Source organism: Brassica rapa, chromosome A03, assembly GCF_000309985.2.
Source record: "Brassica rapa cultivar Chiifu-401-42 chromosome A03, CAAS_Brap_v3.01, whole genome shotgun sequence".
NCBI classification, from domain to species: domain Eukaryota; kingdom Viridiplantae; phylum Streptophyta; class Magnoliopsida; order Brassicales; family Brassicaceae; genus Brassica; species Brassica rapa.
Genome location: NC_024797.2, coordinates 21,545,909 through 21,571,024, shown reverse-complemented (window position 1 = coordinate 21,571,024; position 25,116 = coordinate 21,545,909). Strand labels below are relative to the sequence as shown.

At 34.4% G+C, this 25,116-nt stretch overlaps 3 protein-coding genes and 1 non-coding gene across 5 annotated transcripts; 1 reads left to right on the top strand and 3 right to left on the bottom strand.

Moving 5' to 3' along the window:
• Nucleotides 1–1,156: 1,156 nt before the first annotated feature.
• On the bottom strand, nt 1,157–4,983 carry LOC103860433. Its single transcript, XM_033288511.1, has one exon. It carries the CDS (start codon nt 1,599–1,601, stop codon nt 1,404–1,406), a length of 198 nt encoding a protein of 65 aa, XP_033144402.1. The 5' UTR covers nt 1,602–4,983; the 3' UTR covers nt 1,157–1,403.
• Nucleotides 4,984–10,070: 5,087 nt separating this feature from the next.
• LOC103860431 (nodulation protein H) lies at nt 10,071–13,524 on the bottom strand. Of its 2 annotated transcripts, none has more exons than XM_009138031.3 (6): nt 12,361–13,524; nt 11,912–12,153; nt 11,584–11,842; nt 10,908–11,087; nt 10,673–10,828; nt 10,071–10,606 (listed from the first exon to the last, which is right to left on the bottom strand). In XM_009138031.3, the coding sequence occupies exons 1-6, from the start codon at nt 12,388–12,390 to the stop codon at nt 10,433–10,435; spliced, it is 1,041 nt and encodes a 346-aa protein (XP_009136279.1). In that variant the 5' UTR covers nt 12,391–13,524; the 3' UTR covers nt 10,071–10,432. The 2 variants fall into 2 exon arrangements, with proteins under 2 accessions (XP_009136279.1, XP_009136280.1); XM_009138032.3 differs by having other exon boundaries at nt 11,912–12,147; nt 12,361–13,520.
• Nucleotides 13,525–20,643: 7,119 nt separating this feature from the next.
• Nucleotides 20,644–23,068, top strand: LOC103860430. Its single transcript, XM_033286885.1, has 7 exons — nt 20,644–20,931; nt 21,327–21,384; nt 21,487–21,567; nt 21,647–21,682; nt 21,770–22,009; nt 22,096–22,237; nt 22,304–23,068. The coding sequence occupies exons 1-7, from the start codon at nt 20,744–20,746 to the stop codon at nt 22,795–22,797; spliced, it is 1,239 nt and encodes a 412-aa protein (XP_033142776.1). The 5' UTR covers nt 20,644–20,743; the 3' UTR covers nt 22,798–23,068.
• Nucleotides 23,069–23,274: 206 nt separating this feature from the next.
• On the bottom strand, nt 23,275–23,345 carry TRNAG-GCC. The gene has a single exon. It is a non-coding gene; the product is annotated as a tRNA-Gly (tRNA).
• Between the last annotated feature and the right edge of the window lie 1,771 nt (nt 23,346–25,116).

The following is a 25,116-nucleotide window of genomic DNA, read 5'->3' as shown; positions in this document are numbered from 1 at the left end:
CTTAGAATGGAAACTAAACCTTTTCAGTTACTTATATTAGGCCTTTAAGAGATTTGTGATATAGTGTTTGATCTACATATATTTTTTGATAATTTTTTTTTGATAAATCTCTACATATAATTAATTACACAAACTATCATCATTAGACACTAGTATATCACAAAAGTTTCCATTCTACCTTGGGATGAGGTTAAACGTCTTACTGAGTTAAAGTTTTATTTACTATAAGTATTTAGCAACCTTTATTTTGTCAAAAATGTATACCCTTATCTTGTGTTTATACCCATTTGACAAGTTACGCGGTGGATTAAATTAATTAAGAATATGGCTGAAGCTAGACATTTCTTGTCTGAGACGGGACCGGTGTTTCCTCACGTCTTCTTCGTCAACCTCTTTTCCATTATTTCGATTATATAACTCTATTTCAAACAATGTTCTAAATAACCGCTTAAGCAAGAGCTAGGTTTCCAAAACCATGATAATGATCTTTTAAACTATCTAAAAATTATAACGCTATAATAATAAAATGCAATAAAATTAATTATTGATATATTTTATAATTTATGCAATATAATACTTCATCCTTTTTTTAATATAAATCGTTTTAGAATTATGTATATAGATTAATAAATCATTATTTTTTTTAGTTTTCTAAACAAAAACATCATTAATTATTTATCTAACCATGAATCAACCAATAATAAAATAAAAGATATATTATCATTCGTTATATAACATTAAGTGTTAATAAATTTACATAGAAGCTGAAAACATCATATAATTTGGAACATAAAAGTTTTTCTAAAATGATTTTTATTAAAAAAAGAAGTATAATATAATTTTATTAATAAATTATATAGTATACTATATATATTAAGTATATTGTTTTGTTTTGTTTTGTAAATACTTACGCTGTTTAGATAACCGTGTAGGCCTCTAATTAAGTGTTTTGGCATTTCCCTTTCTTGAACTGATTCCAACATTCCTCTTTTTTCTACAAAAATAAAATATTTATAGTTTATCTTACGTTTGTTTTTAGTTCCACGTCGGATTCTAACATTAGATGATTAAAACCAACCCATAGAATAAAATCAAAGAGTAAACCACAAGCGAAAGCAAACCAACATACACAAACAATTCGGAAACCGAGGTGAAATATATAAGAAATGTGATTCATTATAAAACTTTGCAATTTACAAGATAACTACTTTTACAAGAAAAATTTTTATTTACAAGATAACTTGGATATGTAGCTTCCGGTTTATGGGATTATAGCTGGTGCAACATCCCCGACCAGTTTCTATCCGTATAATACATGTTGAAAAAACCAAAGAAAGCATATAATTTACATTAATTTTTTAACCAAGTAATTAATTACAGAAATCTCATAAGGAATTATAATCTCATGGAAGATAGCCAATCATGTAAGGGGAAGGACGAGGGGTCGAGGCGGAGTAATAGTAGGGGCCTTGGCGTAGGAGAGCGGGCGGAGCCTGAGGAGCGTTCCTCAAGAAGACTTTCGCGGCCTCAGCCACCACTACCGCAAAATCCATTGTTTTCTTCACTATCTCTATACAGAGCTCTATTCTTTTTATCAACATTGATCCTCTCTTTTCTTTCTTTCCCTTTTTTCCACCTTCAAATTCTAACTCATCTTCTTTGTCTTCGTATATATAGAGCAACACATGCAGGCCCTGTGACTTATATGTGTATAACTAAATAATTTTGATTATTTTTTATTTGAGTAAAATAACCAAAAAATAATGACGTCCTATGGGTTTCTAAAAAGGAAGAAGTAAAGCATTGACTTTATTAAAAAATATAAAGCATTGACTTGGTTTTCGCTTTTCCAAAATACCCAATCAAAATTTTAGAAAATGGCAGTACTAGAAACAAAGAGTAATTCCAAATATCTATATTTTTCGTATGAGTTATTAACTATTAGAAACTATGAGAATAATTATGAATCAAAATTATATTTTTTTTTTGTCTAAAAAAATTATAAGTTAATATAAGTTATATATTTAGTATATAATAAAATGGAATAATATATCATTAATTGTGTATTTAACAATTATAAGTTATAAATTCATACAGCTTGTTTCAATTTTGAATGCCATTTTTATGAAATTTCGGTTGATTGAACGAAAATAACCAATCGATCTCCCAAGCTTCAAACAGATATTGGAGAGAAATATCAAATTTAGGTCATATTACTTTTCGTGAGCAGAGCTAAGGCAATAATGGGGAAGAAGGATTTTCTGCTGGTTTAGACATAACTTATGAGTTGAGCAGCAAGTTATTAGGTCATTTTCCTTGAGAAAGAGAGGATCTCTCACATGTGGAAATGATTCAAGGACACAATGTCAATTCCGTTAATACGTTAGTCGATTAGGGTGTGTAGGGACTTTAACACATAATCAAAAAGCAAAGTGACCCTCTTTGCAAATTAAAATTATGAGTCCTATCAACTAATTGCATACTTAAACTTGATCCACTTAGCAAATTTTCACCCTTTGAGACCCAATTTGATTTAGTAAATATTCATTTCTCCAAACTGAACTAAACAATCGATAAAGTTATTATCCACATATTTTATATCAATGTTAATGCTTTTCTTCCAAAACATTGTTAAACCTACTCAAACCGGTTGGATTAATTCTCTATACATTATCTGCAAAGTGATTTTACGCGTATTCTTTGTACAATCATTTTTCTAAAAAAAATATGGTATGACATACTATAAATAATGACATGACTTATGTTTAAATGTGATATTGACGGTTACATTTAATATTAATTTTTATTTTTGTTAAACTTTTTAAACTATGGTATAACTCATATATCATAATTACAATAAATCTATTAAAATATGACATTCAATAATATATATAAGAATATAAATATAAAATATCTTACAAATTTAAAATATTATTTAAGTCTATTTTATAATCATACAATTTTTATTACTAAAGAAGATTTTCAAAATCCTATTCAATCTTTTTAAAGAGTTTTAAAATAATTGTAATACCAATTTTTTCCTTTTGATATTTGCAAATTTTAGAAATTCTGTTAGTTTTATGTAATCTTTGTATAAAAAGTTTCTTTTATACAAGTTGATTTGATATATCCATTCGTTGAAGATATGAACCTCTTTTTCAAGCACATCCAGAAAGTCGTGTTTATTTTTTAAAATAAATTGAAATTTTTTTTCAGAGAGAACCACTCCATGAATCCTTTCTTTTTTTTGCCATTTTGTGGTATATTAAGGATGAGCCTTGACATCCGCTGACACTCCGGGTTCAGGGCCCTACCCATAAGGCTGAGTTAGTTATCTTCCGACAAACTGAATCCCAAGAGATCTGGTACGGTAAAGAGCACATCGTCCTCTAGAGCTAATGTCATTAAGGCTATGTCCATAGTCACATACATTACTTTCAAAAGCTTAATTCTCAAGAAATGAATTAAGATTGCACTTGTCAACTACCCAAATTTCAATAAGTGAAGAACATAGTTACAAACACTAAAATGTATTTGTAACTACATCATCACTAATGCTACCCTAAAGGATCGAACCACCTTCACTCACTGAAAAGTTAAGAAGACAGTAAAAACATGATTTGACCACCTTCACTCACTTAAAAAAGTTTTAAAAACACACTCCAATGACAGAAAAATAAAATTCACAAAGGGTTACTAGAGAGCATTTTCTCGGCTCCACACTCATCAATTCTTTATGGATTTTTCAAAAGTATTATATTTGTATTTAAATAAACTGAATTGTTTAATTATATTTAATTTTTTACCAATTAAAAAGGTACAAGCGCTAGATAATCTCTTATTTTGACAATTTCTCAACAGAGAATGGATTCTTCTTTTTTTTCTATATGTACTCTCTCTCTCACTTTTTATTTTTTTTATTAATAAATGTTGTTGAGAAATTCTTGCAGATATCATCACTAATAATACCCAGGATCTAGATAATATACATACTGGCTAGAGATGGTGACTTTGTGGCCTAAACCTATCAAGCTTGGAGGAATAACTGAAACTAAGCCAATTCAAACTACAACAGCTTCTCATTCCAAGCTTCCCATTAAAGTAAAGAAAATGGCTTCATACTCAACTTTGTACTCCAAGGATGAATCCACTACAGATAAGCCGCTCAAGGTGGCTTTTGCTAATGCCTCAGCATCACCTTTAGGCGAACGAGAAACACATGAGAAAAGACGATATCGACAAAGGCAAGAGAGATTTGCTGGATATCTCTCACGATACCATAGATCTCTGAGTTTTGCATGTAACGAGCGTTGAGTTGTTAGTCAGCATCTGAAAATCCGAGATCCCCATAGCTACTGTAGTGATGATTCCCAATCGGAGAGCTAGGGCTTCTGCGATCAGTGGGCTGGTGACAAAGTCTTGGGTCATCGCTCCTCTGTGCTTGCAAGTTCCTGTTGAATCCCTGAAGATCCGGGCGAGACCTGCTCTGTTCAATAGCTTGTTCCAGGCGGCGTCCGTTTTACATGTCATTCTCGTGTTCTAGTCGGGTTGGAGCTGAAGCCTTTTAGGTAAGATCTTCGCTTGATTGGCTGTTTGTTCCTTAAAACCTTGCGCGAAAGTCCATTCCTGAGCTAATCATAGTGCTTTCGTAGCTACTTCCTCGGGAAAGAAGGTCTGATCCATGAAGATTAGCGTGTTGCGAGAAGTCCAAAGAGTCCAACAAATCCAGGGGAGGATGTATTCATGATGGTGGCAAGCATACAACTTTCCTAAATGCCTCAACCTTTTAAATTACAATAATAAATGAAAGTGTCCATAGCAAAAACATCAAAAAATATCATTTTTTTTGTTTTATAAATTCATAACCAAATTTCAATTTAATGTTTCTAATCCAGTCTTTCATGCACAGATAACCAATATTACATCAACTTTTATTTATCTTATTTTTATAGTACTAACAATTATTTATAATTTATTTTTATCTGGTTATCTATTATATTAAAAGGGAAGCAATCTTAGGGTATGACTGGTTTTCCCGCTACCACCCGCAAACGCAGCTTTTGCGGTTGGTAGCGGTTGCTGGCGTTTTGCAACAATCGCTCAAACCGCTCTAAACCGTTCCAAATCGCTCCAAATCGCTCTGAACCTCATAAATTCAAAAGCTGGTTCCAGCTAGCGTTTGCGGTTGCGGGCGTTTGCGGGAGGATAAAAAAAAATTATTTTTTTTCCAAAACAATATAAATACAAAAATAAAAAAATTTAATAAAAAAATTAAACTGAAATTATAAAAATGCTAAAATATATCAATTAAATTTTAATTAATATTATAAAACTTTAAAATAAAAATATTTTCTATATTTTTAAAAAATTTAAACTATAACTTTCTAAATATAAATTTTATATTTATTATAATATTATTATTTTTGATATTTTTATAATTGTATAAAATGTAAATATTGTTAATTTATTATTTAACTGCTGCTGCATTTGGTAGTTAACCAGTCATAAGTATCCCGCAAACGCACAAATTTCTAACCGCATAACCAGTCGTACAAATCTCTTAAAACCGCTAGAAACCGCAACCACCCGCATCCGCAAACTCCCGCAACCGCAACCGCAACCGCTGCGGTTAAACCAGTCAGGCCCTTAATAAATCTACTTATAAAGATTGTTTGGACTCTTTCATTTTTTAGTCCAACCTATTATATATAGGTATAACTAAATCTTATAACCAACCTATTTTATAGCAACCAAATAAAAATCTCCTACATTTAAATAAAACATATTACTGTTTATTGACTTTAAATATTATAATCTAAACTGTCGACCTATAGCCTTTTAAATATGTACGTAGGTTTTGTATGAACCATTGTTCTATTAGTAATGTTTATATCGAATGATGGTATGAAATTATTATAAACCAACATTATACCTCATATAACAAGAATTTAATGAACCATATATTAGATATCTATTATTTAAATGAGTCAGTGTTTTCATCACAAAAATATAACAAATTAGTGTTTTCATCAAAGCATTTTAACAACTTTACAGGTTTGGTAAAATGTTCATACCTAAGAGAGAGTTATATAAGAGTGTACATATATTTGAACAAAAAAAGAATACATACAAAATCTTAAATAAATTAATTCATGAATTATATAATTTAAATAAATTATTTTTTTGACATCATATGATTTTGTAACATAATAATTTACAATATTTTCAAAATATTAATTCATAAATTTTGTATATAATCTAAAGAAAAACCCGAGCTTCCAAAGCACAGATCAAAATCTAGTTCTACTATTAAAATACAAAAATATCACTATGTAGCCATAAGACCATTAATTATAACCATAACAATCAATCTTCATCTAGTAATTATATCCAAATTAGTATAAGACTTCTAACATAAATTATATAAATAGATATCTTCTATTATCTATTATGTAGGATTAAAATAATATAATTAATAAAAGCTGACTTAATCAGAAAAATAACTAGTGGAAGCACCGTAGCCTATTGGTTAAGGTTTAAAGACTTTTACACCCAGGTCTGGGTTCGAATCCCAGACTATGCAATTTATTTCAGATTACAGGAAATCTAGGTTTCAAGTCCCGGAGAGAGCGGTTTATTAAACAATTATGCAGACTACAGAGGAAAAGCTTGCAAGGGATCTTCAACATGGTGCAAGTAAATCTGGCCAGGCGTGGATCTTCATAGGACGGCTCAGGTGATGCAGTTAGGCGTAGGTCTTCATAAGACAGGTAGTATTGTCGGTTGTCGAATCGTCTATGTAATATTTCCTATATCATAATTGTAAGATCGTAATAAATCAGCGTTAAAAAAAAATCAGAAAAATAACTAATGTAATAAGATGCCCTATTAATTTTCTTAAAAATGTGCTGCCGTAAGCCAAAGTTTCATTATTTACAATGGAGTCATGGCACTGCCAATAATCCAAAAGTCCATTAGGAAGATAATAATACTACAAGAAAACAGCGGCATACTGAGGGAAAAAATCGTCGGTATATCGTAGGAATAACGCTATTCCGACGACATACCGACGAAAAAAGTCCTCGAAAATAACTCCTCGGAAATTCATTTTTCCTCGGAAATCCCTCAGAAATTTTCGACGGAATTCCGAGGAAATGAATTTCCGAAGAAATTCCGAGGACCACAAGTTCGTCAGAAAGTCCTCGGAATATTCCGAGAAAGATGTCGTCGGAATATCCCGAGGGATACACTTCCTCGGAATATTTCCAAAATTAAAAAAAAAAATTATAAATTTATTTTTTTAAATTGATATTCGAAAATATAAAATTAAAATTGAAATAGAAAACATATTTAAAATACAAAAAATAATAAAATAGTTTTTATAAATAAAAAAATGTTTTATAAATACAAAATTAGTTTTAAAAATATAAATATTTTATAAATATGAAATCATCTTTTTATAAATACAAAATAGTTTTTATAAATACAAAAAATAATAAAATAGTGTTTATAAATTAAAAAAATGTTTATAAATACAAAATTAGTTTTTATAAATATAAATATTTTTATAGATATGAAATCATCTTTTTATAAATACAAAATAGTTTTTATAAATACAAAAAATAATAAAATAGTGTTTATAAATCAAAAAATGTTTTATAAATACAAAATTATTTTTATAAATATAAATATTTTTATAGATATGAAATAATATTTTATAAATACAAAATAGTTTTTATAAATACAAAAAATAATAAAATAGTGTTTATAAATCAAAAAAATGTTTTATAAATACAAAATTAGTTTTAAAATATGAAATCATCTTTTATAAATCCAAAAATCGAATTTATATACAAAAAACGTTTTTTATATTTAAAAATAGTTTTTATAAATACAAAAATAAAAAAATAGTGTTTATAAATCAAAAAAATGTTTATAAATACAAAACTAGTTTTAATAAATATAAATATTTTTATAAATATGAAATCATCTTTTATAAATCCAAAAATCGAATTTATATACAAAAAACGTTTTGTAAAATCGAATGTATATAGAAAAAACGTTTTGTAAATACAAAAATAATAAACAATTTATAAAAAAGTTCTAAATCAATTCAACACAACCAAATCACAATTCTAAACCTATTACACCACAAATCACAATCCTACCCAATCACCCTAACAAAAATCTATCAAAAAACTTCTAAAATCATCAAATCTACTTAAAAACCTAACAAATAGGACCTAAGAGAGTGGGATAGGGTCCTTACATGATTTGTAAGGGAATGGAGAGGATTCGCCGGAGAGATCGTCACGAGAGAAGGTGGAGAACGCCGGAAGGAGAGAGAGATCGCCGGAGAGGAAGAAGAGAGAAATGGGGAAGAAGATGCGTTTTGAGTTTATAAAACCTAGGGTCCGACGGATATTTTCCGTCGGAATTCTCTCAGTATTTTCAATTTCAATTTTCGCTAAATATTTGGCGGCTTGTTTGCCCGGTTAAATGAAAATATTCCGAGGAAATTCTGACGGCCACTTAAATATTCGTCGGAATTTCCTCGAAATATTTTCATTAATTCGAGGAAAAAGAATATCCTGTGTATGTATTTCTATTAATTTATATTGTTCCTCGGAATTTCCTCGGAATTTCCTCGGAATATTCTGAGGAAATTCCGAGGAACACATGTTTGGGGTTTCAAAACATCAATTTTTTTTGTCCTATATCATTTCTTATACAAATGCAATGCATACCATTCAGGAATCTTTGTATAGATGATCATAAACCATGAAATAACAAAATTTCAAAACGAATTGTAAGTATTCCCTTTACCGGTCATTAAAGTGTATAAGTGTTTCTCTTATGTTGTGGGGATTTTGTTCATACAATCGGAAAAGTGTTATATAAGTGTTTCACTTAAACAAATTTTTGACTTCATAATCAGTCTAAGACACTTAATAGGGGTTATATAAGTGTTATTCAAACCGCAAAACGTTGTTTTCGGTTTAAAAACCCTACTTCCTCGGAAAAGCCTCGGAATATTCCTCGGAATTTCCTCGGAATATTCCGAGGCTTTTCCGAGGAAACAGAAACCCTAAAAGCGAAGCCCTGAATCGTCGGAAAAGTCTCGGACTATGCCGAGGAAATATGATTTCCTCGGTATTTCATCGGTATATTCCGAGGAAATTCGTCAGAATATTCCGAGGATCTCATTTTCCGTCAGAATGTCCGTCAGAATTACGCTGTTTTCTTGTAGTGTAATAAACCATAAAATAGCAAAAGGTCAAATCCCAAACCCAAAGAGAGCCAATGCCACTTTAAATAGTCAACTGAAACATAGAAGATCAGAGCAATTAATGACCAGAGATCAAGCTTCTTTATGATTTTTACAAAACCAATTCTAAAAGGAAAAGGAGAAGGAAATTTTGGCATCTTGCACTAATACTATACTCTTTTGTATTCTGGTTAATTTGTAATCTTACTTTTTCTTTCATCACGATTATATCTTCTTCATTCATATTCAGTAAGATACACATTTTCACCTTCAAAATCATAGATAAAAGTCGATTTATTCATTTCTTGTTCAGTATGTTAGATCAAAACCATAACCTTAATTACTGAATGGATCTACAATCCTTCGGTAAATGCTTGAAGAAACTAAATATGAATTCTTAGAGAATATATAACTAATCAGTTGGTTTTTCGTCTACATCAGATCTTGCCAAATTCCTTTGTTTATTTTGCTACACAAGAAAGTCCAAGATTTTGAATACTAATATGCAATATTGGCCAACATGTCTGAGGATTTTGGAGGTTTGAGATCTCATAGCCGGTTTGGGATTACCAGTTATGATGAAGAAAGAACTCAAAGGGCAGAGAAAGATTGTTCTTAGACATTGAATTCAAAGGACATCAGGTTCTCTCGAGTTTTTAAGGTAAAACAGAAGACAATAACTGAAACTCTAGGATCTAGATGACTTACCTAGTGGCTAGAGATAGTGACTTTGTGGCCTAAACCATATCAAGCTCGGAGGAATAACTGAAACTAAGCCAATTCAAACTCCAACATCTTCTCATTCCAAGCATAAGAAGAATAGGACTGAATGAAACAACAGAGAGAAGAAAGAGCTTTTGATCCCGTTTGCCTCAAGTTTACATAACAAACCATATTTGGTGACAAACTGATCTAATCATTAGAAGCAAATTAAGAGGATGAACCAGATCGTCGTTTCTGATTACAATATAAATCTTAGCTCCCTGATAAAGAATGAATCAAATTAAAATCTACCACCTTGATTAGAAGAGAAAACTAAAAGATAAAAAGATTTGCCAAAACCTGCTTGTGGCACTAGCAAAAATTTTCCTACAAGTTGATGGATGGTCTGACCATTATCCTGAGAGAGGTTTATGTACATCACTCTCTCCTACTGTGTTTAATTCACTTGCGGTAATCTTCAAGAATAAAGTTCTCAAAACCAGTCCCGTTCAGTGTCTTTTGAACCTCTTCCCAGTTCTGCACGTGCTGTGACAAAGGACCGTGATGAATCTTCACTTGCCGGCTCTTTAAATTAAGTTTTGGAACCTTTAGAAACTCTTGCACATCATCTAGTCTCTGCAACAAAATAAAAGAATTTCAATTGATAAAAAAAACAATGTTTGTTGTAAAATATGTTCTCACGGTGCGGTTCTTGACAACGTCTTCGTAATAGAGGAAGATATGGCGAGTGGTATTGAAGTAAGAAAGTGCTTTTGTAGTCATCTCTTGAACTTGCTTCAGATCAGCTATCAAAAGGGTTGTGTTGATTAACGGCTTATACCGCGCCAGTATCTCAGCCTGAAACCCCATTTGTTTCACATGTTTAGTTTCACAAAACCAAATGTATAGACAAATGTAAAGAATAAGAAAGAGAAACCTCTTTAGGGGAATGGACGTGGGACTTGTGAGTACCGTTCAATAGCTTAGCATCTTTATCGTAAGAGTTTGCAAGAACTGAAATCATCCGGCGCAAGAGGTTTCTTCTAAAGAGGAATATAGCAGAGACGCCTCTAGTTTTGAAGTATTCTACTATCTCTTCATGGTGTTTCATTAGACCCTGCATATGTTTCATTCCCAACCACATTACAACATAAACCAATCCTTCTCTAATCCAATTTTCTAAAAAAAAATTATCATCATAACCAATTACAATGCAGTTCTAACATGAAAGATTAGAGCTCAGCTCTTGTCTTATATCATAGTTTAGGTTCTGTCCTAAGGATATAATAAACACACAAATCTATAGTTCCAGCATCTTCTTTTTTTTTAACAACAAAGGCTAAACTAACTAAACGTTGACACCCGAAAGCCAACCTAGTGGAACTGAATCAATATAGACCATAGCTGAAGATCAAGTCCGAGCACCACGTGCCAGCATCTAAACTATACTAAAACAGTACGTAAACGTTCTGTATAAAGCACAAAGGTAATAAACACAGAGAGTGGTAGCAATCAGATATCATAATGAATGACATAAACATTAGTAGTGCAATCAACAGATGCTTATCTTTTAATTGCAATAAATGACATAAAACATTTATAGACATTTTTACCTGATTAAGCATCCACTTCAAACCAACGGCAGAAGTGCACTCATTCTTAGAAGCACTACTCAACCAATCTAGATTATATACTTTGTCCAAGGTCTCGAAAATGGTGGAGACATTAGCCCTCCTATCTTTAACCGAGAAGATCTCTCCGTTGGAGCTTATGTTAGTATGATTATTTAGCAAAGTCTCAAACCAGCCGCTACCAGATCTCTGCATTGATAGAATCGCAAAATACCTAACTGGATTGCACGAACATTCCTCCCTAACACACACACATCAGCAACATAAGCATTAGAACCAAACAAGAGATGCTAAACAATCTCATGTTTACCGTTTGTATGTCTTGGGTTTGGGGTAATGTACATATGGTATGTCCCATGGTTCGATGTTAGGCTCAGGACAAGGCTTCTCAAACACTTCGACGTTCAAGAAACCAGCGCTCGGGACGACACCGATTTGTTTAAGACAGATTGAGCAAATGTAGACAGCGCAGACCATCACAAACATGAGAACAACCATTCTCAACACAAGTGGGGATTTTTTAGGGAGCTTGAAAACGAAACTATCCTGTAACTTAAACAAATACATTTAATAGCATTGCTTGCTTGTTTTAGAAACAATTAAAAAGAACATAAATCAAGGGCTAAAAACACAACATGGGTATCACAAAATTCGAAATTACTCAAGACCCTAAGATGGCTAAAGGTTCGATTTTTATAGAAACCCAAATCGAATCAAACCAAAGTCCTACCTAACCGGATTATAAAACAAAAGGGGTACCTTTGGGATGAGAGAGTGTTCGTCGCCCATAGCTTCTTCGGTTCAGAGGAGAGGAGAGAGATTTAGAAAGGAGAAGAAGAGAAAGGCATTGAATTATTCAGACACACCGTCCAGCTAAATTAAAAATAAACAGAATAATGAAAAAAAAAAAACATAAAGTGGCTTTTCTCTGATCAGTCCATTACATTAATAAAGAAAGAAAATTAAAAGGAAAAACGAAGAGCAGTCTCAGAAAAAAATTGATTTAAAAAATAATGATTAAGAGATGCACGAGAGAGACGTTGTTTGTGGAGCTTTTAGATGTTCGGACTTGCACATAAGAAACTTTAGGGGAACCCCAAAAAAAATCATAATATTGAAAGCGCAAGCTTCGAGACGAAAGTCTATTGAGTTAAAGAAACGACATCGTTTTATGTATGTTTCCGACACGAACACAATGGCATCTTCCTTTCTGAACATAATTAATGGTGTTATAAAAACAATAATTAACGTGTGAGCCATTCCATACTTTTAGGTTTGACTTGTGCTTTTCTTTTTTAGTTATTGGATTCTCGGATTCTCGGGTTAGAGTTTGAATTAATCTATCTGATTCACTTTCTTATTTTCCCTGTACCACTAGTTTTTTTTCCTGTGCTCGTACAACTCCACAACCGACAAAACTTGCATGCTCTTAGTTTTGTTACATTTTCATATTTCAGAGATGTTACAAAACAAGTGATAATTTTTTTTTCTTTTTGCAAAAGGGTTTACTATAGAAAGCGAGAATTTACGAAACATACAGCAGTTTGCTAATTTATTCTCAGCATCTAAAGTAATAAGCAATAGAGAGGAGACATAAACAAAAGTAATATGAGCTCAAAAACTGTTTAGAGTGAGCAAGGCGCGCACAAGAACTGAATAGGCACGGCCCGCTTCAGAAGCAGTATAAACGACCGCTTAGGGCCTAATTATCTATCTAATTTTTTCTTTAAGGTATTGTTTATTCTTTTTTATTTTTGTTTTATTTTACATTTATAGCTGAAACTCACTTGTGAGTGGAGCCTATAATATATGTGGAACAGCGCTGAAACTAAGTTAGGACAGTGAACTAAAGGTACCCGCAACGGCGCTGAAACTAAGTCAGGACAGTGAACTGAAGGTACCCGCCAGCACCATCTGAACTAAGCCAATCCTTGAAAGAACATAAAAAGCTACCAACGCGCAGAGACCAAGCAACCCAACACTAAATACCAATAATCAACCTTCAATGCCTCAAATTCCTTTGGTTTAAATAAGAGTAGCAAACCCCTTTTGGTTTAAACAAGTGATAAATCCCTTATATATTAAAAGAGGAGCATTGGAGTTAATGCTTTCACACCAAGTTGGACACATGTCTATTGCAGAGACACTCTCACAAATAAGTTTCCTTATTTGCTTCTTCTATAAACAATTTTCTTAAACAGTTTCCTTACTCTACAAAAATAAGTAACCAACTAATGCTTTGGAGTTTTCACGTAAAGCTAATGCTAGGGATTTGTCTCTTCTTCATTATTTCCCACTTTTTACTTCAAACGCACTGTTTTTAAAGAAAGCTTTGGAGTTCTACGTGGAGACAGACTCATGAAACGATGACCCAGTGACCCCGAAGCTCGGGACGTTAATCACATATCACATTAGCTCTCTGGCAAAGCATGAAGAAGTTTGTCATGACAACTTTATCCATGGCGGCACCCTCCTGAACCGCCGCGAGGAATATGGGTGCAACCATTCCTACCAGAGCCTCTAACCGAACCTCTTTGCAGCACCTGCAATAGCAGACTGATCTCATCGACGGTCACCGGGAAAGACATCGTGGCTTCAACTTGCATAGTCCAAGACATTGTCGATGAGAGGCTTAAGGTTTGGAAAGAGTACAACGACAACAAAGAACAAGAAGCGTTAATTACCTGCGAACTGATCCAAGAAATGCTGCATTGAAAGAAATTAAGGGTCGGAGAAGATTCAGTGTAGTTTCAGGGAAGTTAAGACTTCGTTTAGAAGTTCAAGATGGACTGGTGTATTGAGGTTAACTGCTTCAATGTAGCTTCGGTGTCTTCTTACGAGTTAACGCATGTACGTGTGTGTTCATGCACCTACGTTGTTGGCCAACTAAATTTCGAACGGAAGATTTGTTTGTATTTAAAAAATTCACGTACAAAATAAACAAACCGTGATTCAATCAATAATAAACAACCCAAATAAAACCGAACTTAATTGCTTGGTCCAAATTTTTATGTTTTGAGTGTTTTGCAAGGTTATTTAATGATAGTATAATGCAATATATATTTATAGTTTTTAAGTTATGGTAATATATAGATATTAGAGTGATTCGCAAGGTAAAAATATTTGCTATTAAATATTCATAAAACGACATATCTTCTCTATTGAATTAGGTTTACGCTTCGCTATATAAGACCTCTTTCTCTCATACGTATAATTTATCTCATACAGTCGAAAACTTACAATCTTATCTCATTCTATTACAATGGCTGCGATAACCAACGTGTGTGATTTGAAACCAATCAAGTCAATGTGGAAGATTAGGGTAAATATCCTACATTTGTGGAAACAGTATTCTGCTTCTGGTGGTTTGACGATCGAAATGGTTCTAATCGACTCCAATGTAAGGCATCTTTACTCTTTCTGTTCCGTTATTTTTATGTGAAGAAGTATCCTTATTTTTGACGTGGATTGTTATACATTTATGTAGGGTGTTAACATTTATAATTATGCATCTTAATAAAAATGAGCTTTTTAGTTATAAGAGAGTTTTTCTATTGTTTAAATATGCTTTTACCATTCTTGGGGAAAGGTATATGAAATCATACATTTTTTAAATTTTCCTCCGTTGTTATAAAGTCGTACTTCATCGATGATATATTGTAAATACATACTCTATTTTTGATTTCAAACATTAAATCACCGAGTAAATTCACTCCGCGCAGGGCGCGGGTATCACCTAGTGTTATATTGAAGGAGATACCAAAACAAGCAACAAACTAGAATATAATGTGTAGAAAATCCAATAAATAGAAGATAATGTATACAAATTATGATAAGAGCCCGTTTAAATTAAAGCAAACAAATGTGATGATGATCTTTGGAAGATCATAATCTAAAGTCTAAACAGATAAAAATGTAGATATATATGCCAGCTCATACTTTAGGAATATATAGTGCATAGTGCTAGAACTAAGCAAACCCCATAATAAAATGTGATAAATCACATATCTTACCTATTGAAACAGAAGTCACAATATTTTTTCATGTGTTGAACCATTTCTTGAAAATTTACTAAATGTATTTTTTGTATTTACCTAAAATATTCTAACAATGAATTTTGACTTAGATTTGTATATGTAAATTGTAATTTATGCATCCCTTAAATTTGCATATGAATCTTACGCCTTCAACATAATATAGCAAACCTAAACCTTAATATAGGTAAAATATTTGATCTTCTTTATCTCACCATTAATCCAAACATTAGATCGTGAGCAGTAATAGACGAGAGAGATCGGTCTGATATAGGAAATTACACCTGAGATTCATATAAACTTGTTGAATGAAAATAGTTCATGACCAATCGTAAATGAAGAATACCCACCCACGAATCAAACATTATGGGCCAATGGATGTTTGAAACATCAAGTTAAACAGATAAGAATCAGAAGTTGGGTTCTTCGTGTCTAGAACAGTGATCCCATACTATTTAATCTTGGAACAAAACACTTTAGAGGAAAAATCCTTCATGACAGCAAAAACATCCTCAAATTCAACTAATAAGATGTGAAAAGTGTTTTCTCAAGACAAAAATAAACACACATGGGTTTGGTTCACTTAATTTTGTTAGAGGGTCCAATTGTTATAAGTATTTTAAAAGCTTAGTGGTTATGTAAAGCCATAAAAGCAAAAAAAAATGTCAATCACTTTTTAAAAACTTTAGAAATCTGTAAAATCTTAAAAGTCTATTAAAAAATCTGTTTTTTTATACATTTTTTTTCTACAGACACTTCTTAAGACTTTAAAGTCTTTTTTTTTCCATTAAAAAAAATGTTGTTAACTTTTTCTTTTTTTTTTTTGTTTATTTTTACTTCAATTTCTATGGTCAAAATTCTAAAGCCAAAATCTAAAGCGAAAGTTCTTAACATTAGGAGCCTGAATCTTGGATGTAGATTTATGAATAACGAGGAGAGTAACCAGCACTGGTGACAACTGGCAAGTTTTACCATTAGAAGGAACATAAATCTGTTTCCCATCCTTGCCATACCCATCATTCATCAACAAAGCAAGTCCAGCTTCTGTTCCATGTAAACCTTGAGCCTTGACCTTTCACTAATCATCAACCTCTCTCGCTTACATTTCTTACGTTTCACACTGACACCCTCGTTGTGGATAACACGAGCCTGTGTTCTCCAGTCTGATGAATGTCAAGAAGAAAAAGAATATAAACCCTGAAACCTTTTCTACAAAGAACTCAAAAACCCAATTTCAACTCATAATTACTTATCTTCAAAAGTATAAACACTGATTTGAAGTGAAGCGAAGATTTTACAGGGAAATCGTAAAGCCTAACTGAGTCATGCCTTTGGTTTGTTTCAGCTGGTCTAACCTTGTAACCAAGAAAATGAAATTTCTACAGTCACTACAAATAAAATAGATATCATTTTATAATAGAAATTTTTTGGTGTGCCTCGTATTTTTGTACGCATCAAGGATATAGATTTCGCTGAAGTTTCATCTCACTTCTATACATATGTAGAATATGTTCTATAATATGATTTAAAAGAGAAAGCTTGGATCTAATAGACTAATTCAAATCATCTTCATTGCTAATTTATTGTATAATCGATATAAGTAATAATATCATGTGATTAGGAATATATTGTGAGCTTGTTCTTAAGTCTAACTTTTATCTTGAGCCGGATCCGAGAATATTTCTATGAAACAGTTTAATAAGTTTCCACTTTACATAAGGCTCTACTTCCTAATTGCAAAATGGTTTGTCTACTGGCTTGTTAACAGAGACACAAAAACGTTTATTAAGCCCTGTTTGTTTGCTCACCCAGGTGATCCATCTGGGTGAAGATGCAAATTGATGTTCGTTTATTGCATTATAATGCTACATCCAGATGGATCATCCAACTGAACTCATCTCAAATTCTCACCCAAATGAAGGTGAATCTTGATGGTGCATCTGGATGCAGATGCATCTAGTTCAGTCCAAAATAATAAATGACAAAAATGACCTTTTAAAATCAAATATTATTTTCAAACCGTAAATTCTATTTTTTTTTTGCATATACATTTTTTCGCTATAACCAAAAAATATATTTTCTCGCAAAACGGAAAAACACACTTTCCCGCCAAAACCGCAAGATGCATTTTTCCACAAAAAAATATAAAACACACATTTTCATTAAAACACATTTTTCGGCTAAACCAGTAAAACCACTCTTTTCGACCAAAACCCCAAAAACGCATATTCCCGCCAAAACTTCAAAATCATTTTCCGGCCAAAACCGCAAAAAGCATTTTTCCGCCAAAACCGGAAACAACGCATTTTCTCGCCAAAACAAAAAAAACGCATTTTCTCGCCAAAACCGAAAAAATACAATTTTCCCGCCAAAACCAGAATTTTCCCGCCAAAACTGGAAAACAGAAGTTTCCCGACAAAACCAGAAAATATAATTTTCCCACCAAAACCGGAAAAATGTATTTTCCCGCCAAAACCGGAAAATGTATTTTTCCGCTAAAATCAGAAAACGTATTTTCCCACCAAAACCGGAAAAACGCATTTTCCCGTCAAAACCGGAAAAACGCATTTTCCCGCCAAAACCGGAAAAACGCATTTTCCTGCCAAAATCGGAAAAATATATTTTCCCGCCAAAGCCGGAAAAATGCATTTTTCCGCCAAAACTGGAAAAATGTATTTTCCCGCCAAAACTGGAAAAATGTATTTTCCCACCAAAATCGTGAAAAAAAAACTTTTTATGCAAAACACTTTTCCCGCCAAAACTTCAAAACACACTTTTTCCGTCCAACCCGCAAAAAACGTATTTTTCCGCCAAACCCATAAAACGTATTTTTCCGCCAAAACCATAAAAATGCACTTTTTCTCGAAAAACACATATTTCCTCAAAACCCGCAAAAATATTTTCGGCCAAAACCGTAAAAATGCTATTTTTCCGCCGAAACGTAAAAAATTATATTTTAGTCATTTTATTAACAAGTCCACCTAGATGCAGATGAAAGTTAAAAAATGACAAGCAAACGAACATAGTTGCATTCAGATGATTCATTTGGATGCATGGACGAAATGAAGAAACGAACAACACTCAGATGGAACAGCTGGATAAGACATCTAGATGGACCATCTGAATGCATCTTCCAGATGTACAAACGAACAGGACCTTAGTCAATTCATATTTGTTGACGTTGTATCTAAGTCAAATGCAAACTAGTTTAACCTGGTCGAATAGGTTTGTTGGAGTTATTTTGTTGAACCTACATTCAAATATAACAACATTCCAATAAAAATAGGATAAACCATAAAATATAGTAACGCCCCGACGTTTTTTTGGTCGGATTTTTTTGATCGTCTCTCTCCTAGGGCCTCTCTCTCTCACACACCACATCTCAGATCTGCTTTATCACCGGCTTCCGACCGCGAGTGTGAGCGCGTGCCGGAGCCGGTGGTTCATCTCCTCCCTTAATCTTGTTTGTCTTTGCTTCTCCGGTGCTCTCCCCTCCCTTATTGTCTTTGTTGTTGGCTCTGGCTCGGCGGTCTTTGCCGTTAAGGTTCCATGCGCAAGGTCCTCACGGCGGTGGAAGCTCGACTAGATCTGGTGTCACGACGCGGTGGGGCGTGGGGTTTGGCCGGTGGAGTCGGCTTTTCATGGCTGAGAGAGAGAGGATCATGTTTCCCCTTTAGATCTCTCTCTCGCGATCTCTGTGTCCGTGGTGGTGTGGAAGGTGCGCTTCTCGGGCTTCTAGTGCGGTGGTGCTGCTCGTGTCTGATGTTGGCGTGCGGCTTCAGCGATTGGTGATGTGAGCCTCAACGGTGTAGTCAGGGCTCCTCTCCTCTCCGTCGAAGTCAAAGACTGCTCTGGTGTTTTATCTGGAGATGAGTTGCGGGTGTTGGTGTGCAGGCGGAGATGGCACTGGTCCCGGTCCAACTCATGTGGGCGTGCTAAGTGGGCTATTTTCCTGGTCGTCTATGGCCGGATAAACCTACTTTGTATGCTTCAAGCCTTTCCGGAATCATTGCTTGGTCATCACTTTGAGTTCTTCGTTGGATAGCGGCAGCTTTTCCTTTGAAGTTCGGGTTCTCGTGTGTTTTTTTTGGTTTCACCATTGACTCCGGTGACCTTCCGCGAGTCACATTCACTGTCTCTTCGGTTCTCGAAGGCGGCAAGAGACGTCCCGGCCTTGGTCTCGGTTGTGGCGGAGTCGCTCTTGTGCCTTGCTACCATCCCAGTGCCGGTGAAAGACTTCTTGTTTTTTCATCGGTAGTGTAGCTTGGCTGTTTGTGCAGGTCGTTAGAGCCCTCTCGGTTGGTGTGTGGCACAGAGGTCAGGTCTGTTTGGTGTACAGGTATGGTGGCGACAGTAGCGAGCTTTCTGCTCAGTTGGGAGGCAGTTTCAAACGCTGTGTGGTGTTGTGTACAAGCCGAGTCTTGGTGGCGTGAGCAAGGCTTCATGGTAAGTATCTGGAACTCTCCCCTATTGATCGTCTAGAGCTTCATGGATAGTGACGGTTACAAGCTCGGTGGAGTTCATTGGGAACTAGCTATTCCGGAGGCGACTTGAAAATTCCCGGCATCCGAGGCAACAAGGAGAACCTCACATTCTCGGGATTTTCGTCAATGGGTGAGAACAGTAACCAATTCTAAGGAATTTTGAAGACGGACTAGCGGAATGTGCCGGGTTTAGTGGGCGGGCGAAGCTAGTTTTGTAATAGTTTGACTTTGGAAATTTTGTTCAAAACCTATTTGTAACCGGATCTAAATTATCGATTTTCGGGTTGAATTAATATATATATATATATATATATATTAAGAAAAAAAAAAAAAAAAAACTTTGCAACTTTTGGTATCTAATCTTGGTCTCAGCACGAGGCGTAGAGGAAGAAAACAATCCCTATTTATCGTATTTGACTCTTACTTCCACGGTAAACCCAATGACGTGTCAAACGCCGTCGTGTGAACGGTGCACTATAAACCGGATATACTAAAATACGCACAGAACGATCTGACGTGGACGATAACAACCACCACCGTAATCTCAAAACTTTTCGAGTGGTTCATAAAAAAAACCCAAAAAATCTCTCAGACGAGTTTCAGCTTCAATCGTCGCCGGGAAAAATGATCGGCGGGGGGAGAGTTTACTGGGGGAAGAAGGCGGATAGAGAGATGGACGACGGTGGATCTAACGGCGTCGTAGTGATCTTCGCTTGGAGTTCGATTAACGAGAGCCGTCTCACGAGTTTCGTTGACCTCTACTCTTCTCTCGGTTGGAACTCGCTTGTTTGCCGCGCTGATTTTCTCACTGCGTAAGTTTCTTCTGAAAGGTTCTCTGAGCTTAAAACTTTCGACGACTAGCTAATCGAGAAAATTTTCGATAGAGAATGATGAATTTTGCGATGTGTGGAGGTTGTGTAGCTAGATTTTGCTTCTACGACGTCGTTTGTTGCATTATCAGAATCGGAATCTTTTGCCTCTTATGCTGTTTAGATTCTGTTTAGTTCCTTTTTGAATTTGATTCTCTCTAGGCTCTGAGTTTCAAATCGTTTAATTGTCGAGAGAGGAAGATGAATTTTCGATGTGTGGATGTATCGTAGCTAGCTAACAGCATTTTCAGAATCAGAATCTTTTGCTTCTTATGCTGTTTGGATATTGATTCAGAATCTCTTTAATTAGGTTTGCTATTTTGTCTATGTTCTTTCAGGTTTTACCCAGAGATGGCTCTCTCTCTAGCGTTTCATCTTCTTGCTGAGCTCGTTGAGGTATGATTCCGCCAAACTTGAAGGTTTTGGTTCCTTTCTTAGAATTGGTTCTGTTTGTGACTTTATTTGTGGCTTTATGTTACGGTGCGTTATTTTCTTCAGGAGCTAAAGACCAGACCGTGTCCTGTAATCTTTCTAGCTCTCTCTGGGGCTCCAAAAGCTTGCATGTACAAAGTACTACAGGTAACTTTCAAAAAGGATTAAACTTTCAGCTTATTTGTATCCATCTTATGTTTTTGTAAAAAAATGTTATACAATGTAGGTGATCATGGGTGATTGTGAACCTCAAATTCATCCGGTGAGAATTGTCTCTTATAATGATGATGTTTGTTTCTTCTCTTATAACCTCAAACTCATTGTCTTTTTTTTCTTCTAATTTGTGAAGGATGATAGCCAGCTGGTTAGAAACTGTCTTTCCGGACATGTCTACGACTCTGGCCCATTGGATTTCACCAGCGATTTGAATACAAAATTCGCACTACATCCATCCATACGACGAATGTCTGTGCCTTCAAGGCTCATATCTTGGATGGCCAAAGGGATATCTTCAGGGCTTGACGGTTTATATCTTACAAGATTTGAATCTCAACGCAGTGAGTATTGGCAGGCCCTCTACTCATCTGTTGTAAGTCTATATACCTTCTCTGGTTATGGCTTCTCAAGTTGGTCAGCTACAGAAGATAACTTTCCCATTCTGTGTGTGTTTTCCAGGAAATTGGGGCTCCATATCTCATCTTATGCTCGGAGAATGACGAACTTGCTCCTCACCAAGTGATTTCGAGCTTCACCCATCAATTACAGGAGCTCGGAGGAGAAGTTAAAGTTGTCAAGTGGAAAAACTCTCCTCATGCAGGTTAGTCATATGACATATAACATGTTTATGTCTATTATGGCAATATCTGAGCTTTTTTTTATTCAGGACACTACACGCATAACCCTATACAATACCGAGCTGTTATCTCCAACTTTCTAGAGAAGGCCATATCAGTTTACTTGCTGAAACTCCGGCAGCTTGGAGAGAGAGCTCGCACGCATGATGAGATCTCTGAGTTAATATGCGACCTTCAGAAAGTTGCTGTGGACTCTAACCAAAGCCTAAAAAGAGTAGCCACCGGTCCAAGTGACCACTTTTTCTTACCGAGCTCAGCTCCGTATCAAAGTAACAACACTGATCCATCGTCTTCACAGGAAGAGCAGAGAGAGAGATCATCCTTCCGCCCGCTCCAACCAACGAGCATAAACGCTAACAGCGTTCTTGGGCAGTTCCTGTTCGATTCATGTGTTCCTAAGAACATCGAAGGTTGGGATATTAGATTTGGAGGTTGTCTCAACGGCCAACCATACGCCACTTCCTCTTCCCGTAAGAATTCAAATCATGGCTTCAAGAAACGCCTCTTACGCTCAAAACTGTGATGAACTTGGGTGGAGTACACGCGTAATGGGAGGTATTGTAGTAGAGAGATGTTTAGGAAAAAGGAGAGGGTTGTTTGTATGATGTGGGAAGATGTAAATAGAGTGGATCTTCAACATATCGTTTTACTTGTGTCAATAAAAACAACAGTGTAAAATGTATTACTAATGTATCTTATCATTATAGCTTCAATTCCTCGGTCTTCATAGACTGAACTTCAAAATATTGTACAAGTACGTTAGTAAACATAATGAAAAAAAGATCTAGACTTCATTTTATGTTTATGAATGTCAGTCATCTCACACTTGGATGTTTTATGTTGATTCATTTGTAGTACTAGTAAGTTGTTGGCTTTAAAGTAAAGCCAAGGGAGAAAAAAAAATAGAGCTCAGGATAGTGGCATGTAATCTGAATATCACAGAATAGTCGCGATGGACCCAACCATCAGCAAGCCGTTTCTTCATATAGCTCAGAAAGAATGCACCAGCCGGGAATCGAACCCGGGTCTGTACCGTGGCAGGGTACTATTCTACAACTAGACCACTGGTGCTTTGATGTTTAAGATTAATTTAAAATTTATATAAATAATGAAGTTAACGATTATATTAGGATAAATGGAATATATTCATAAGAAAACCCAGTATGTAGTTAAAACTTTTTTTGTTGTTGTCACAAGCTGTCTCTGCATAAAGTCAATTTGTCATCCTTCTCTCTTGATCTCCCTTTTGTGCTACCACACCACAACGAACAATGTAGGATGAGAAGAAGCTCACATATTAAAGTTATATACTAAGAAATGGATACATTTTGGATTTTTTTACTTTATAAGACACTTTTCGTCTTATGTTTTACACCTTTAGACACTTTCTGCTGGCTAGACACATTATGTCTCTCTAATGTCCTTCATACCCTCAATTTTGATCAGACCAAACTAACCTAACCAGAAACAACTAACCATGATTATATTCTCTCATTTCTACTCTCTACACTCTCCTCTCTCCTCTCACCTTCAAAACGTAGATCTACTTTCCCTTTCACAAATTTCCAAGCCTAATTTCATATCTCTTTCCAATTCTGATTTCAAATCTCAAATCTACTTTTACTTTTCCAAATCCCCTAATTCTAATTTCAAACTCTCTTCTTCTTCCTAACTCAACCTTTCTCTGGAAAATTTTGTTTTTCTCTGTTTTTTTTTTACTTTCTCAATAATAATATCACAAACCTCATAAATTCATAGATCTTTCTCTCGGTAATTTTTAAGAGCTTGTTTCTTTGACCAAACCAACTCTACCTTCCAATCTATCTCTGAGCTCGATCCCTTGCGCTCACTACGACATAGAAACGTCAAGTTAGCACCAGGTTTGTCTTTAATCCTCAATGTTTTCCTTTGATTTTGATTTGTAGAAGATGAGTTGAGGACGAGATCTTTTTGGTACCATAAGACACGAAGTTTTGGTCTGAAAACTATTTCATAATTGCTTGTTCTGTGTCAGTGAAAAGGAGATGTGGAGGAGCAAGGGGAAGAAGAAGACAAGAAAGTTGCGTTTGAATGTGTGACGACGGCACCTCTCTACTTCAGCGGAGGACGACTGAACCTGTGCGACGACAAACGCAGAGTAGGGCTGAAATTGGAGAAGTTCATGAAGCTGATGATGTCAACGAGTTTGATCTGCTGCTAGTTGGTGATTTGGGTCATGCTAGAGAGTGAGAGCAACAATGGTGAATTTTCAGTTTTTTTTTTTTAATTTGTGGTCCCTCATGTTTTGGTTATTCACGCTTTCACCCAATATTTTTAAAATGTGCAAAACATTTTCTTGATTTAGATGAGATAAACACATCCACATCCGTACCTCACATTTTGGTTTGAGTCATTGTCTCTAGACCTTTGTTTTCTCTTTCAAGTAATGAAAACACTTTTGTCTACAAATTTTTATCTACACATGTCGTCCACATCCACATATTTAGTTTATGTCCATGTCGACATATTTGTTTTTGTAAACGTTGATATATATACATATATGATATATATAAAATGATGTCAAAAATAGAAAATTATATATATAAATTATTGTAATAGTATATTCATTTTATAACTCTTAAAAATTTGAAATAAAATCAATTGAAAACATTAGGTGGTATAAACAATAATAAAATAAAGAACCAATCATTAAAAAAAAAAGATCTCATCCACTAACACAAACATTAAAATACAATTGAAAACATTAGATGTGTCCATGTCCACATTTTTTCTATATACACGGTTATTTATTGTTGATATGATTTTTTCATATTTAGATTGCAAAAATATACTAAAATGGATC